At 39.7% G+C, this 16,070-nt stretch overlaps 2 protein-coding genes across 3 annotated transcripts in view; both read left to right on the top strand.

Annotated features, from left to right (window-relative positions):
- The first annotated feature begins 896 nt into the window (after positions 1-896).
- Positions 897-6,179, top strand: CUNH2orf66 (chromosome unknown C2orf66 homolog). Its single transcript, XM_032278806.1, has 4 exons — positions 897-993; positions 1,529-1,779; positions 2,489-2,494; positions 3,405-6,179. Exons 1-4 carry the CDS (start codon positions 897-899, stop codon positions 3,582-3,584), a joined length of 534 nt encoding a protein of 177 aa, XP_032134697.1. The 3' UTR covers positions 3,585-6,179.
- Positions 6,180-10,009: 3,830 nt separating this feature from the next.
- The window catches only part of GTF3C3 (general transcription factor IIIC subunit 3), a 49,462-nt gene continuing 43,401 nt past the window's right edge, over positions 10,010-16,070 (top strand). Inside the window, exons 1-2 of one of the 2 annotated variants that reach the window (XM_032278786.1) lie at positions 10,010-10,290; positions 11,867-11,978. In XM_032278786.1, the coding sequence (XP_032134677.1) occupies positions 10,189-10,290; positions 11,867-11,978 (214 nt within the window). In that variant the 5' untranslated portion in view covers positions 10,010-10,188. Of the gene's footprint in view, positions 10,560-11,866; positions 11,979-16,070 lie in introns of both variants that reach the window. The other variant, XM_032278787.1, reaches the window with a different exon arrangement.

Consider the following 16,070-nt stretch of genomic DNA (forward strand, 5'->3'; position numbering starts at 1 on the left):
GGGATTACAGGCATGAGCCACTGCAGCTGGCCCAAATCCCCCTTTTCCGTACTTTCATAGCACTCGCTTTTTCATAGAAATGATTGTTCACTTATACGTACACATTTGGTTGTATAATGATTTGATTAATGTTTCTCTTGCCCACCACTTTATTTAATGAGGGTAAGGACTGTATTTGTTATTCTTACCATTTAATCCTCAAAGCCTAGTGCAGTGCCTGGCACATAGTAGCCACTTCCTAAAAGTCTGCTGACTGAATAAACAGAGGAGATGAACGAACGAAGGTCACAGGTCATAGTAACTTGCTAAGGGTGAAGATGGCAAGGCAGAGACTGTAGCCAGATTTGCTAATTTCCAGTCCAGATCACCAGGCTTCTCAACAAATAACTTGTTCTAAATTTTCTTCTAAATAATTGGAACCAAAGCAACGTCACAACTCAAGTCCAATTTCTTGGCCTACCATTTTCTACAGATGGCATTTATTCAGCAAGAGAATGTTGTAGGTATAGTAATTTTTCTTTTTTTCCATGAAACGTGCTATCTTCTTGCTCTATTTTAAGGGATATTATGATAAACAATGCCACTAATTAAAACTTCTAAAGCTTCTTGAGATTCTCAGGAAAAGTACAAGGTATAAGTCAAAAAGAGTAATTTTGTGTCTCACAATAGAATTTTCTGTTCAAAAAATGCTGTTAACTCAAAAAAATGATATCTCCAAAAGAACATTCTAACAGGTGGGATAGTCATCATAATATTCCCAACTACTATGTATATCCCTTCCCTTAAAAGAAAAAAGGAGAAAATCACTTTGCTATGTGTAAGTACATTGCATGTTTTATAAAATCCACATAAAATGTTCAGTGGTTCAAGGAGTGGCTGCCACATTTCTAGGGAAAATGGGCTTGTCCCTGAAGAAGCTTGAAGATCTGACTCTCAAGGGTCTTTGTGCTTTGGATGAAAAGGAATCATTATTTTTGAACTCCCCCTGCTCACGTCAGTGACTTCCACCTGCAGCCAATCTATTGGTTATAAGCACCCATGAATTACCTTGCTGATTATAGGCAGGTTAGCCTAGGAGGGCCAGCCAAAATCGAACTCCTGGTAAGCCTTATTAGCCTTTTCTATGATGTGTCTCAGTTTCCATTTCACACATTGGAGTGGAAGACAATCTCTACTCACACTGGTGTGGTATGTGTTTGTCTGTCTCAGATGTGTGTGTAAGGTGTGTTTCTCAGCTCACAGTATGTGAAGTATTTTTTTTTTAAGACTGCTATCTTAAGGCTTAAAAGTAATTAAGGTTTTGGTTTTTGTTATTATTTTAAGAATTGCACTTTCTTTGGAGACAACAAAGTACCTTTTTTTTCAAAGATGGAAAAGGCATACTCAGACTTTCTATGTTATGTTCATAATTGTTTCGCATATCACTATACAACATTCTCATCATCATGGGTACCTTTAAGCTAATCAGTTGGATTTGGGGATCCTCGTTTAGAAGTCAATATGGAAAAAAGATGGCTGTAAAACTTAGATAAACCAGTATGCTATTTCTCCTTCTTTGTCTGCCTTTGTAGATGTTTCATCTTTCCTTCTCTTTTCCCTGACTATCTCTCAGTGACCATGGACAGCTCTCCAATCCCCTGTTTCACTCAGCTTCACTCCACCATGACCACAGCACCTCTCCTGCTACTACGTGTTGCCCTGGTGCTACTTGGGCATGTGCATGGAGCCACATTAAGAAATGAAGACAAATGGAAGCCACTCAATAACCCCAGAATGGAAGCCACTCAATAACCCCAGAAACGGAGATTTGGTAAGAACACACCTGGGGCCTGGGTTTCAGGATAGAACTAATGCCTCTTTGGATTTATGCATGAAGCATTCTGTTTTCCAGAGCATAGTGGAAAGGGGGCTACCAAGTGTTGAGAAGATTCTCCAACAGGACTGGACCAGAATTTTACTACCCTAGTGGTTGGCAACCTATTATTTCTCTGGCCAATTTACATTTGTTTCTGTAAAGAGAAACAAATTTATATTTGGAAACAATCTTATACACACATAGGGCATTTCATTTGTAACTGATCTTATATATACATTGACTTTGTAGCCTTGACTTCTAATACATATACAAAATCAAGAGAGTAACAGGGAATTGCTTTTGCACATCTTAGATTTAACTGATGATAAAACAAGTTACCATATAAATAGTAATTGCCAAGCTCAATTGCAAAAATTGAAAGTTGACCCTGCATGGGTATCAATTTACTAGGCATATTTTTAACATATAGTTATCTAGAAAATAGAATTCAAAAGATCACTAAACATTCTCTTGAAAACAATATGCCAAATACAACAAACATGTTGACATGACTATTCCAAATTTTTTTTTTCTAAAGTGAATGATGTGAAATTTAACAACATAGGATTAAAATAAACTGAGATAAGAGACCAGCAGGATTTGTTTTCTGGTCACAACTGCTGACCAAAACAGGATCTGGTCCAGAGAGGATAAAGTGAAAAAACTGTATGAAACCAGCAGATAGTGACAAAAGTGATCCCTATCTGCTCTCGTTGTTCTGGATATGATTCACCCACCAGTGTCCTGACAGTTTATAAATGTCATGGCAATGACCTGGAAGTTACCACTCCTTTCTGTGGCAATGATCCAGAAGTTACCACCTCTTTCCTAGAAAGTTCTAAACCCCCTTATATTTGTATTAACCATCCCTTAATTTGCATATATTTGAAAGTGATTATAAACACAGTTGCTAAGAGCCCATATGTTGTCAACTCTGGGTGCACTACTTATGAGTTAGCCTTGTTCTGGTAGGAACAGTACCTTTCAATAAAAGATTGTTACCACAACCAGCCTGCCCTTAGATTCTTTTCTGGGCAAAGCCAAGAACCCTCCTGGGCTAAGCCCCAGTTTTGGGCTTTACCTGTCCTGCATCAAAGCAGGTAGCACTTTGCACATCTTCTGTGTTCATTTCCTAATGGAAATCTGAAAAACTTTGAAAAGAAACTTGCAGAAAGTAGCAACAGAGATCTTATCAAGGAAGAGGAGATACTGAGTTGCTCATTATGGAGTTCAGTTTCATCTCTGACCTTAGTACTCAGAGATAGTTCACAATGAATCTTTGAATTGTGGTGCTGTTCCATATTCTTCCTTCATTTTTCACTAAGAATGGTAAATCATCTTGGTTAGGGTTGAAATGTCAGAAGGCACAGAGGAGGGGAGGAGAAGTAGCTGAAGCTTGTACTTGTATTTCTGGATTTTGATTTCCAACCTTTTGCCTCCTAGATTAGCCTTAAAGTCAATTCAGGAGAAAAATAGAGGAAAAAAAATTCACTTTTATTTTAGGTGTTTCATTTATATCCACCAATGAACATTTTCTTTCTCTCTTTAGTTTTTCAGAAGCCTTCAGGTGTATTTTAAGGGCAGAGGTCTTGATCTTGGAACGTTTCCAAATCCTTTCCCCATGGATGAGAACCCCAGACCCCTCTCTTTCCGACCAGAACTTCTTGCTTCTGCATTTGCAGATTGTGAAGAGCAGAAAAACTCCTTTCACAGTTATCTCAAAGGCTGAAAGTTTCTTCTGAGCCCAGGTAAAATGTGGCCCTTTATTCACAGGATCTGTCCTAACATACATTTCAGCCATAAAGTAGGTATTCTGAAAGTATTTATTTGAAAAATTGTTTTATTTCTCCATAGAAATAAGTGCTCAGTTCTGCTTATACTCATCACTGTTAAGTATTTGGATTTGGTTCAGGCAGGTATTTCACAGTCCTGTTTTAAAAAGAAATGACAGTTTTGATTTTTTAAGCATAGTTATCCAGGGAGAGACATATTAAAATGATAGAATGATCCCTCTTAATAGGATTATTAAATTAGTAACATGGCCACATTCTTACCTATATCTTTTTCCAGACAAGGTGATATAGCTGTGTAGAAAATCTACATAAAGAAATATGTCAAATTAAGTTGTTGGATTAAATGGGAATTAGAAGTTAAAAGAATGGTTCTTTGGGGGATAAAGTAGTATGCATATATTTGAGCTTGAACTCCTCACCTATAGGAAGAAAAGTTGACTAGTAGTAAGGATGGCATTTTTCTCATAGAAAAAGGATTTGAATTTCATTGCTCTTATTATTTTATTATTCCTATCAAACCAATACCTACCATTTACAAAGAACAAGTATCGCGCATTCCAAGCAAATATTTTATGATTTCAATCTGTTAGCTTTTTGTTTAGCTGAATAATAAAGGGAATGGAATCATAATTAAAATCTTTTCCCATTCTCCCACAAGTGTAATTTTGAAATTCTGAGGAAGCATACCTCTCTTGTGCTTTATTATGTTTGTGAAAGGGTTTGCAATATTAGTTCTTTCAAATGTGATGATTAAAAAATAATGATTGGTATTCTGAAAAGAACATATAACTTACCATGTGGAATATGCCCTTAGATAGTGTTCTAAAATGAGAAAATAAAATAGAAGAAACAGTAAGATGTTAATGAAGTTTTCTCTTGACTATTATTCACACTTTGGCCTTAGGGTATCAGAGAATAGTTATTAATACCATGCTACCTTCTTTAGTAAAAGGCAGATAAATTGCTTGTAAGTCTCAGTTTCTTCATCTGTAAATTACAGATACTAGTTTCTGTCTTACAGAAAGTATCATAGAAAATATCAAATACATACTTTCATGTGAGCATGGAATGAGGTAATATTTAAGGGCAGGAAACTGATAAAGCACCTGATTGGTGGTATCATAAAAGAACAGGAATTATTTAACTTTATGAAAAAAAACAAAGCTTCTGATTTGGAGTATATTTCATAATTATGAGCTCTATGTTCCTTTTATCTCTGGTGAGAAAATGAAGACAAAAAGAGCTTTCATTAAAACATGTTGATTTTGGGGTCTTTGGGTTGATTGTGTAGTCTTCATTTTCTATTTAATTATAACATTGTCTTGTTCTTTCAGGTGTCTGGCTATTTTAAAACTACAGATGAAGCTTCTCATTAGAAAAATTCAACCACTATCTTAGCTAAACTTTTGTGGACTTTTTTTTCCCCTTCATTTTTATATTTCAGTTTGTAATGATTTTATTCCACATTTCCAGATTTACATATAAATTGCTGGAACTATGATTTCTATGCATATTTATGGAGTGTTTTTCCTGTATAACCATAAATATTGATGTAGAACACTGCATGTATTTGTAGGAGTTACAAAAACATCACAAACTGAAAAGAGATTATAATCTTCTAAATTAGATGTTTCTTAAAGCTTGTTTTTAAAACTTGTCTTTTATGTTTATTATATTTTATCAACCAATATATTTTTTGACAGTGACACATTCACTTTTTCTATAGTAAAATTCATTATATGTGATGGGGATTGGTTTTAAAATTTGTCTTCCTTCCCTGAAAAGAAGATGCATCCCCACATTCAGCACATACTACTAAAAGACCTCACAGTTTTAGTTTCATAAGAAATGAGGGCAAGTGATAAACAGCTACAATTAAGTTAAAATGGAAGCAAACAACAACAACAAACATGGGATTCTGGAAGTTGTCAATGCCTCTGAAGATGCTTTTGCCAAAATATTCAGAGGTGGACACTGTGCCACATCAAATATTCTAGCAATGCCCCAGCCCTTGCTCCCATACACAACCTCCTCAGTAAGGAAAAGTAGACACAGGTGATTTCCTCTCTTTCCATCCAGCCCCTGCCCTTCTTACTCTAGCTCATGCTGAGTTATTCTGATTCCCATATTCTTATTTGGAACAGCTACTTTTCCTGTATCTTTATAGATAGCCACATCTATAATGTTGTGCTAAAAATGCAACATTGTCCTGACAGTCTGTGCATTTTAAAATAGTTTACTGTGACTTTTTTGGTGGATTATTGCTATTGTATATGAAAAAATAAAATATTTGTGCAAGAACAGATTTTGTGTCTGGTTTAAGATGTTCTATTGTAATTAGTTGTATATGTGTCTGTTTCTCCTGAACAGTGGTGAGGTCTTTGTGAGCAGAGACCGTATCTAATTCACCTTTATTTCCCCAGCACCTAGTACAATGCCTAGCATGGAGCAAGTGTTCAATAGATACTTGTTGAATTGAAATAAACATGTGCTGTTCAGCCAGTCTTCACACAGTAATGGAAGCTGCTTTTAGTTAATGTCAGAATTTTTTTGTTGTCATTTAAAAAATGTAAGTAATTCTTGATGAGCTATTCCTCATCATAGTATAGTTTATTCATACAAATGGTAGAGTGGTAGGGAGTTTTTCACCACTGTTAAGTTCCAAGTACTAGTGGCTGGTTTTCCCTTTCTCACTGCTATCCCTGCTCTGGTTGTTAAGACCTCCACAAAGGAAATGCTTATCAGTTTCAGGGTTTTGAAAAGAAAGGGCATTCATATGGGACATTTAGCTATGAGCTTGCAAAGTTTCAGGGCAGCGACATTCATCCTTCAGCTGGAAAATTTTTACAGATGGAAGCCCATACCTCACACTGACTAGAGTTTCTTAATGGTAATGCTATTGGCAGTAGGGGGAAGCCAAATTATCACTGTGCATGATCAATTAGCACACCTGGTCCCCAGATACTCTATGTTAGTAGTTCCCTCAGATCTGCCCTATCATTTTGACAATCAAAACCTCCTGGGGGCTGGGTGTGGTGGCTCACACCTGTAATCCCAGAACTTTGGGAGGGAGAGGTGGGCAGATCACCCAAGGTCAGGATTTCGAGACTAACCTGGCTTCATATGGTGAAACCCTGTCTCTACTAAAAATATAAAAATTAGTTGGGCATGGTGGCTCACACCTTCAGGAGGCTGAAGCAGGAGAATCACTTGAACCCAGAATGTGGAGGTTGCGGTGAGCCAAGATCATGATGTCACTGCACTCCAGCCTGGGCGACACAGTAAGACTCTGTCTCAAACAAACAAACAATACCCTCCCTACACACATTTCTAAAATTGCTTTCGCTCTTGGCTGAGAACTACTGCTAGAACATAGATGAAATTTAGTGTTTGCTCCAATGCAAATAAATGTTTTGCAGGTGTTTTAGACTCTGGAGGAGTCTCTGGTACTTCTCTATGTAGGTCCTTGGCAATCACTCAACACTGAGAGGAGCCTCTGCTCTTCTTCAATGAGTACCCCATTCCCCCGTACTTGGCCTATTGTCCCCTGTCCCAGATCTAGGGTGGCCAAGAACTGCTAAGAGTGTGAGCTTTTATTCTACCTGCAAGCTACACACTAGCCTTCTACATTTTTATCAATCTTGGCAGATACATGAGACACCTATATCTGAGACAACTGACTTTGTTACTGATAGCATGGCAGGTAGCGGCATGAGTTTTACACTCACATCAGTTTTCCTTACCCCTCCAAGTATCAAGGGGGCCATGTGAATGTGGATCCAGGGGTATGCTGGACACAAGTGGGTTTATGCCACAGCTGAGGAACTCCAAACTTAGGAAATCCCCACTCTTCTAATGAGACTGCTATTGACATGCCCAAGCTTTGCCCAGAAGGAAACATTTCTTATACTGTTCAGAAAACAGATTCGCTCCCTGCTCCAGAAGGAGACAATAGAGCTACCTTTCAAGTCTGTTTGATTTGAAAACAGCCTTGAAAAGCTAGCCTAGAATAAAGCTATCACAAGCTTTTGGAGAACAATGAAAGAGCCATGGAAAAATAGTCTCACACATAGGGTCACACTCCATCCCACATGGCTCTTTTCCCTGGCAAGAAGAAAGAATGTATGATTATAATTATATGGTCATGGTAAAAATTCAATGTTCTGCTTCCTTCAGACTTTCCATTTTGATTCTCAAAACAAGGCTGAATATATTTTTATTATTGCCATAACCATTCCACTTAATCTCAAGGTAATGTGGATACCTCTGACTCATTGGGAACAAATCTCTTCCAAGTAAGTGGGGGAAAGAAAAACAGAAAGATTGAAATTTCAAGATATTTTGCAACAGTCTGACCTCTAAAATAACTTTCATATCCTTAAAGTGTTTCATAGCCAAAAAAAAAAAAAAAAAAAACAAACCCCACAAAAAACAAACCAGAAAAACGACTCTCCTACCCCTCGTTCACTGCTTCCTGTTCTTCATAACATGAATATATATCTCCAGAATTGTTATTTCCATATTTCAGATAGCCAACAATAAGACAACATAGTCTAAGCCATTTGGGTCTTAGGAGAGTATTCTCCTTACAGTAACCATCCCTCCTCACTTGATTTATCTTCTTTTCCTCTAGGAGAGTTAAAACTGGAGATTCCTAAATTCCTCTTAGACATAGTTCCTCAACTGTCTGGGAAAACTTAGGGGAGAATTTCCCTATAAGTGGTTTAAGTACATTGCTTTAACACACTCCATCCTGCTCACCTTCCATGTTTTATACCCAGGTAGGACTCTGAAGATCCTTCCTCATGAGAAAGGGGATGGCTTCTAGCTGTGAGATATTTTCTTCTCACTTGGCAGTCCCGCTCTTGCAGGTCCTGGCCCCTCATTCTCCCATCCTTCTGCTGTTTATCATCACCTAGATTGTCATAAAGATGGCTAGGTGATACTCTCCCTGTAACTTGTCATTAACCTTAGCTTCATATTGAGCTATATTCCCGTACTTCAGCTCCATTGCCCACAGTTCCAAAGGCACTTTCAATTCCATCCTATTTAATTCACAAATGTGTTTTCAGTACTAATTATTAGGCCATACAGTAGAGTTTACAATGATGCAGCAGCTAGTGCTGTTCTCAAGATGTTTACAGCTAGTGTCTCTAGAATTGGACAAATAGACAGATAATAATACAAGGGAAAATATAAATCACAGGAGTGTGTAGAAGTTGAAAGACTGTGCCATTCAGAGGAGGCAGCATATTATAATTCCAAGCATGGCACTTGGAATCAGAGACCAGGGTTCAAATCCTGGCTCTACTACTTATTAGAGATCATAGCATTAGGAATAACATCCACTTTGAAAGAAGGATTATTTTGAGATATGTATGTAATATGTTTAAAACAGTAGATGGCTGATGTATTTGTTATATAGCAAACGGGCAATAATGCATAATAACCATGCCAAGTATTTGCTTCTTTCCGAAAGTTTGCTGTTAGGAAAGGAAGAAAACTTGGGAGAGGTGGAACAGGAAGCCCAGGTGAACGTATTTACAGACTGAGAAGGCGTTTGAGGAAAGGGAGAGTTTGAGGATTCTGGTGTGGGGAGGAAGCGGGGACTGGTGGGAGTGGTTTTTGTTTGTTTGTTTTTTGAGACAGAGTCTCTCTGTCGCCCAGGCTGGAGTGCAGTGGCACAATCTCGGCTCACTGCAACCTTCAGTGTCCTGGGTTTAAGTGATTCTCCTGCCTCAGCCTCCCGACTAGCTGGGATTACAGGCGTGCCTGCCACCATGCCTGGCTAATTTTTGTGTATATATATATGTGTGTGTGTGTGTGTGTGTGTGTGTGTGTGTGTGTGTGTGTGTGTGTGTGTGTGTGTGTGTGTGTGTGTGTGTATTTTTTTTTTAAGGTAGAGACAGGGTTTCTCTACCTTGGTCAGGCTGGTCTCGAACTCCTAACCTAGTGATCCGCCCACCTTGGCCTCCCAAAGTACTGGGATTACAGGCGTGAGCCACCGCGCCCGGCCTTCGGGAGTGGGATTTAAAGTATACATTGCGGGAGAATTTTAGCTTTCTGTGGCAGGGGAGAACTGGAAAGTGAAACATGCACGTGGCAGAGAAAATGGTTAAATTAAGAAAAACATATCACACAGCAGCGATCAAATTAAAGAACATACAGAAAAGAAAATGGGAGAATGAAACCAACATCTTAGTGAAGAATTGAGGGAAATTATCTAGATTAAAGAAAATATATTCAAAGCACTTTTTAAAATAGCTATCTAATAATCTGGAACGAGAGCTGAGAGAGGCGGCCGAACGAGTCCGCTGTGCTAAAGCACCGCAGCTTGGGTCGCGCATCCCGTAAGTAGATCCCGGCCGGGCGCGCAGGCGGAACCCGAGTGCTGCGGCTACCGCGGAGACCGGGAGGGTTTCACGGAAGGACGCCGGTTTCCTGCTCTTGTTTGCACCGGCGCGAGGTAGCGTCTGGAAGGCGCTGCTCTTCCGGTTCTCTGTCAGGGTTCTTGGGGCTGCACTGACAGAGCCTACAAACATGTCGGGGTTCAGTCCGGAACTCATCGACTACCTGGAAGGGAAAATCTCCTTCGAGGAGTTCGAACGGCGGAGAGAAGAGAGAAAAACCCGCGAGAAGAAAGTGAGGCAATGCTAGGCCACGGTGCCCTTGACTCTCGTTGCCCTGCTGCACTTAGGTGTGGGGGAGCCAGACAACCGCTTTCGCTGTGATGGGGCGGGCTGGGAACTTTCAGCAGCTTCTTTATCTTAGAGAAACTCCGATTGTCACCCTTCATCCCTGTGCTAAGCTTCTTAAAACGTTTTCCCCCACCGGAAAGCTTTTGTCTTGATGGTAACCTCTTCTTTTCCCCCTCTAATACTACGTTTTTATCTCAGAGTAGCTTAATGCTGGTAAGTTAAATGGAAGGTGGGGTGAAGAGTTTGTAGTCACAGTGTCAGGTTCTAGCCCAGCTTTGCCACTAAGTCGTTTTGTGACAATGGATGAGCAGCTCACCTCTCTTCTTTAGGCCTCAGTGGCTCTTTCTGAACTGGAACGATTGAGCTCCAGTTTTTGAGGAATCTCCCACTGGAGTGAAGTAATAGTCCACAAAAAAAAGTATTGTTCGATAAGAAGATAATCCTCACGCATATCTTTTTCCCTGCACTTAGAAACATCTGAACTTGGCCGCGTGCGGTGGCACACGCCTGTAATCCCAGCACTTCGGGAGGCGGGCGGATCATGAGGTCAAGAGTTTGAGACCATGCTGGCCAACATGGTGAAACCCCGTCTCTACTAAAAATACAAAAATTAGTTGGGCGTGGTGGTGCGTGCCTGTAGTCCCAGCTACTCGGGAATCTGAGGCAAGAGAATCTCTTGAACCCGGGAGGCGGAAGTTGCAGTGAACCAAGATCGTGCCACTGCACTCCAGCCTGATGGTGCGAGACTGTCTCAAAAAAAAAAAAAAAAAGCAGAAAGAAATATCTGAACTTTCTTGCTTCAAGTCCAAGAGAAAATTAATTAAACCTTTTGAAGTTTGCTGGTAGCAAACTTCATAATTCATGAGACTAGTAGGGACTCATCTTTTTATTTATTTCATTTTGTTTTATTTTCAGACAGCGTCTCGCTCTGTCACCCTGGCTAGAGGGCAGTGATGAGATTTCGGCTTACTGCAACTTCTGCCTCCCGGACTCAAGCAGTCCTCCTACCTCAGCCTCTGAGTATTTGTGACCACAGGGTTAGCCATCACACTCTGCTAATTTGTGTATTTTTTGTAGAGGCAGGGTTTCTCCATGTTTCCCAGGCTGGTCTCCAGCTCCTGAGGTCAAGGAATCCGCCTGTCTCGGCCTCCCAAAGTGGTTGGATTACAGGTGTGAGCCACCAAGACATCTTTTTATTTAAAATGTTAGGATACAGTGTGTTCATTAGTGAAATATATTAAGTTGTTTATTTTTTTACAAATGACAGATTGAAGGGTAAGATCTAAGTACTTTGAAATGCTTTGATAGTGTTCAAACTTAGATTCCACCTACTGTGTATGTGTTACAGCTCAAGTTTTGTAGAAATAGAAAATGAGGCAAATGCCCTATTCTATAAACTGCCAACCCATGGTCACAAAATGCCTGAGTGGCAAAGCTAGGACTAGAACCAGGTGCTCTGTGGCTGAGGAGAGCTAAGTCTGCATTACTTTTTGGAATCATTAAGTAATTTTCAATCACAGAGTCTTCAGGAAAAAGGAAGACTATCAGCTGAAGAAAATCCCGATGACTCTGAAGTTCCATCATCATCAGGAATTAATTCTACCAAATCCCAAGACAAAGATGTCAATGAAGGTATGTTAAAATTATGTGCTGCCTACATTGAATGTTTAGAGTATGCAAGCAAAGTAATTTAGTAAAACATTGTATTTTCACTGCAGTGATATTCTGTTGATTACCTGGTTTATCAAGAGCATAATGCTTGGTATATAGCAGGTGCCCAATAAATATTTGTCGAGTTATTGAATACCCTGATAGTTATTTTTTTGTGTGAGCCCTAGTGTTGGAAAAGTGTTTTAATTGACATCAATATATATTTGGGAGCTTTTTAGGATTCATTATTTTTTAAATTGGGCCTCTCAGTTAGTAACTAATCACTTCCAGACTATACTCCCTCAAATTGTAATGAATTACACTTCAATATAAAGTGGCTTCCAAACCACTGCTTTAGTTATAGGGAGATAAGGTGGAAATGTAAGTTGGTTGTCCACATGGAACTTCACACACAACATTCGTGTCTGGGTAGGCTACCTCTTTCTAGCATCCAGTCCTTGGCTTTGCGTGTCCAGATATTAAATTTGGTTAGTGCACCCAGACTAATTAAATTCATTGTAGCCTTGTTAATTAACTAGTAAGCAAATTTATTAATTTTCAGTGATAGATACCCTTTTTGGGGGATCAGAATGCTGATAATATCTCAGGGTATCCATTTACTACCAGATCAAGTTACTTGGGATGCTGAACTGCCAAGAAGAATGTAGCTTCATGTATAGGGACTGATAACAACTGTCTAGTTCTAGGGGTTAGAAGTACAGTTTGCTTCTTTTTTTTTTTGAAATGGAGTTTTGCTCTTATTGCCCAGGCTGAAGTGCAATAGCGCGATCTCACCTTACTGCAGCCTCCACCTCCCAGGCTCAAGCGATTCTCCTGCCTCAGCCTCTGGAGTAGTTGGGATTATAGGTGCCCACCACCGGACCTGGCTAATTTTTTGTGTGTGTTTTTTTAATAGAGACGAGGTTTCACTATGTTGGTCAGGTTCGTCTCGAACTCCTGAACTTTTCCCTCTAAACAAATAAGCATTTACCCAGAGAACACACAGGTATAGTGTGGCAGAAAATAAACAAGTTTTGTTCCTACCTCCGTGGACCAAGTGGGGAAAACGGGGCAAAGAGGAGGGAAAACTAGCGGTTGCAGTTTCTTATTCTGTCAGGAAAGTGCGGTGGAAAAGGCAGCTGATAAAAAGGAACGAGGTCATGTCCTTTGCAGGGACATGGATGGAGTTGGAAGATGTTATCCTCAGCAAACTAATACAGGAACACAAGACCAAACACCGCATATTCTCACTTATAAGTGGGAACTGAATGATGAGAATACAGGGACAAAACGGGGTGACACACACAATAACACACACGGGAGCCTGTTGGAGTAGGGGAGGGAGAGCATCAGGCAGAACAGCTAATAGTTGCTGGGCTTAATATCTAGGTGATCGGATGATCTATGCAGCAGATCACCATGGGACACGTTTACCTGTATAACAAACCTCCACATCCTGCACATGTACCCTGAACTTAAATGTTGAAGGAAACAAAAGGCAGCTGAAGTTCTTCTAACAATTTGGGGGTCCTTCCTTATCTGCTGAGAGGAGCAGCTGGTCTTCTGTCATCAGGTGTTTGAGTAGCTACTATAGCAGCAGGCACAAGTGGGTGCCTGCCCGTCCTGTTACCTAACACTGCTTCCAAAAGCTAGCCATTATGCCCTCAGAAAGGGGTGAACTGAGTCCAATTCAGGCTCATCATGAGCAGTCAGGCACACAAGGACTGGCTGGCTTCTGCTCAAATTATCTCATCAGTTCTTGTAAGATATAAAGCTCCTAATTTCCTAGGAAGGAATTGTCCCACAACTCTACCAAGACTCTTGGTAAGTATGAGCATGTATTCAGAGCAGAAGGGGTCAGTTTTGCAGAAGCTTTGGCAAAGTCTGCTAATTGAAATATGTGGCCACTAGGGTTGTCCTTTGACCCTGGACAGTACTAAATACACCACTAAATACTTGCTCTTCACACGTTTCTTACACATGGTGAAGATAGGGTCTTCTTTTAATTTCGTTTTCAATTCATTGATGCTCATACATGAAACTGTAATTTTTATATATTGACCTTGTGTTCAGCAACCTTGCTAAATAAATATATTCTTATCATTTGTATATAGATTTATTTTGGGTCTTCTATGTATATAATCATATCATCTGTGACATGATAATTTTATTTTTTCCTTGACATCTTTATGCCTTTTATTTCTCATTACATTGGCTAGGACCACCAGTAAAACAACGTAAGTGGTGGTAGTGGGCAACTTTGCCCCAGTCTTAGTAATTTTCAGTAATTCACCATTAGCTGTGTTTGGGGAAAATTTTTGTAGATACTCTTATTGAAATGAAAGATACTCCCTTTCATATTTAGTTGACTAATAATTTTTATTAGGAAAGGGTATTGGATTTTATCAAATGCTTCTTTTTATCAGGATGGATCATACAATTTTTCTTCTTTTTTCCTGTGATAAATTTTACACATTTCTTTTCATCTTTGTTTTGGATGATCAGAATTCTTTTTTTTTTTTCCGAATTCTTGAATATGATCCTTATGACTCATTTATACAGCATCTTTGGCATTTGAAGTTTTTCGCTTAAATGAGTATGCTTACCAGTTTTTTTTTTTTTTTTTTCTTGGAGATGGAATCTTGTTCTGTCACCCAGGCTAGAGTGCAGTGGCGAGATCTCGGCTCACTGCAACCTCTGCCTCCCAGGTTCAAGTGATTCTCTTTCTTTAGCCTTCTGTGTAGTTGGGATTACAGGCGCTTGCCACTGCGCCTGGCTAATTTTTGTATTTTTTAGTAGAGACGGGGTTTCACCATCTTGGCCAGTCTGGTCTCGAACCCCTGACCTTGCTTAAGAGTTTTTTTTTAACACAGGCTGGGTGCAGTCATTCACGCTTACAATCCCAGCAGTTTGGGAGGCTGAGGCAGGTGGATCATTTGAGGTCAGGAGTTCAAGACCAGCCTGGCCAACACGACGAAACCCAGTCTCTACTAAAACTACAAAAATAGCTGGGTGTGTTGGCACACGCCTATACTCCCAGCTATTCGGTAGGCTAAGGTGGATCACTTGAACCCAGAAGGCAGAGGTTGTAGTGAGCCAAGATCACACCACTGCACTCCAGCCTGGGTGACAGAGTGAGACTCTGTCTCAAAAAAAAAAAAAAAAAAAAAAAGCCAGGTGTGGTAGCTCATGCCTGTAATCCCAGCACTTTGGCAGGTGGAGGTGGGTGGATCACCTGAGGTCAGAAGTTCAAGACCAACCTGGACAACATGGCGAGACCCCCATCTCTACTAAATAATACAAAAATTAGCCAGGTGCGGTGGCTCATGCCTATAATCTCAGCTACTCAGGAGGCTGAGGCATGAGAATCACTTGAACCTGGGAGGCAGAGGCTGCAGTGAGCTGAGATTGCACCACTGCACTCTGGCCTGGGCGGTGGATGAGACTGTCTCACAAAAAAAATAAATAAAGTTTTTGAACACAAAATAGATATATACATGCATATATAGAGATATACATGTATATATGTATAATATATACATGCATACATAGAGATATGCACGTATATATATATCTATATATACTTAAAATTTTGACTTTTGTTGGAACTTTTCTAGAAATATGTTACATGTCTATCTTTGTTCTCTGTTGCTTGTAACAGAATACTTGAAACTGGGTAATTTATAAGGAAAAATTATTTATTTCTTACAGTTAGGGAGGCTGAGAAGTCCCAGGTAGAGGAACCACATCTGTTGAGGACCTTTTTGTTGGTAGAGATTCTTCAGAGTCCCAAGACAATATAGGGTATCACATGAGGAGGAGGCTGAGCACGCTAGCTCAGGTTTCTCTTCCTCTTCTTGTAAAGCCATTAGTCCCACTCTTATGATAACCCATTAAACCATCAATGGATTAATCTATTATTGGGTTTAAGACCCAGTCTGTCTTAAAGGCCTCACCTCTTAATATTGGCACATTGGGGAATAAATTTCAATTTGAGACTTGGAGAGAACAGATATTCAAACAATAGCAATGTCTCTGTTTTAACAGAAAACTGGTTTCTGAACTTAACTTTTT

This window comes from Sapajus apella, unplaced genomic scaffold (assembly GCF_009761245.1).
Source record: "Sapajus apella isolate SASKATOON/1434 unplaced genomic scaffold, GSC_monkey_1.0 scaffold10, whole genome shotgun sequence".
Classification (NCBI taxonomy): domain Eukaryota; kingdom Metazoa; phylum Chordata; class Mammalia; order Primates; family Cebidae; genus Sapajus; species Sapajus apella.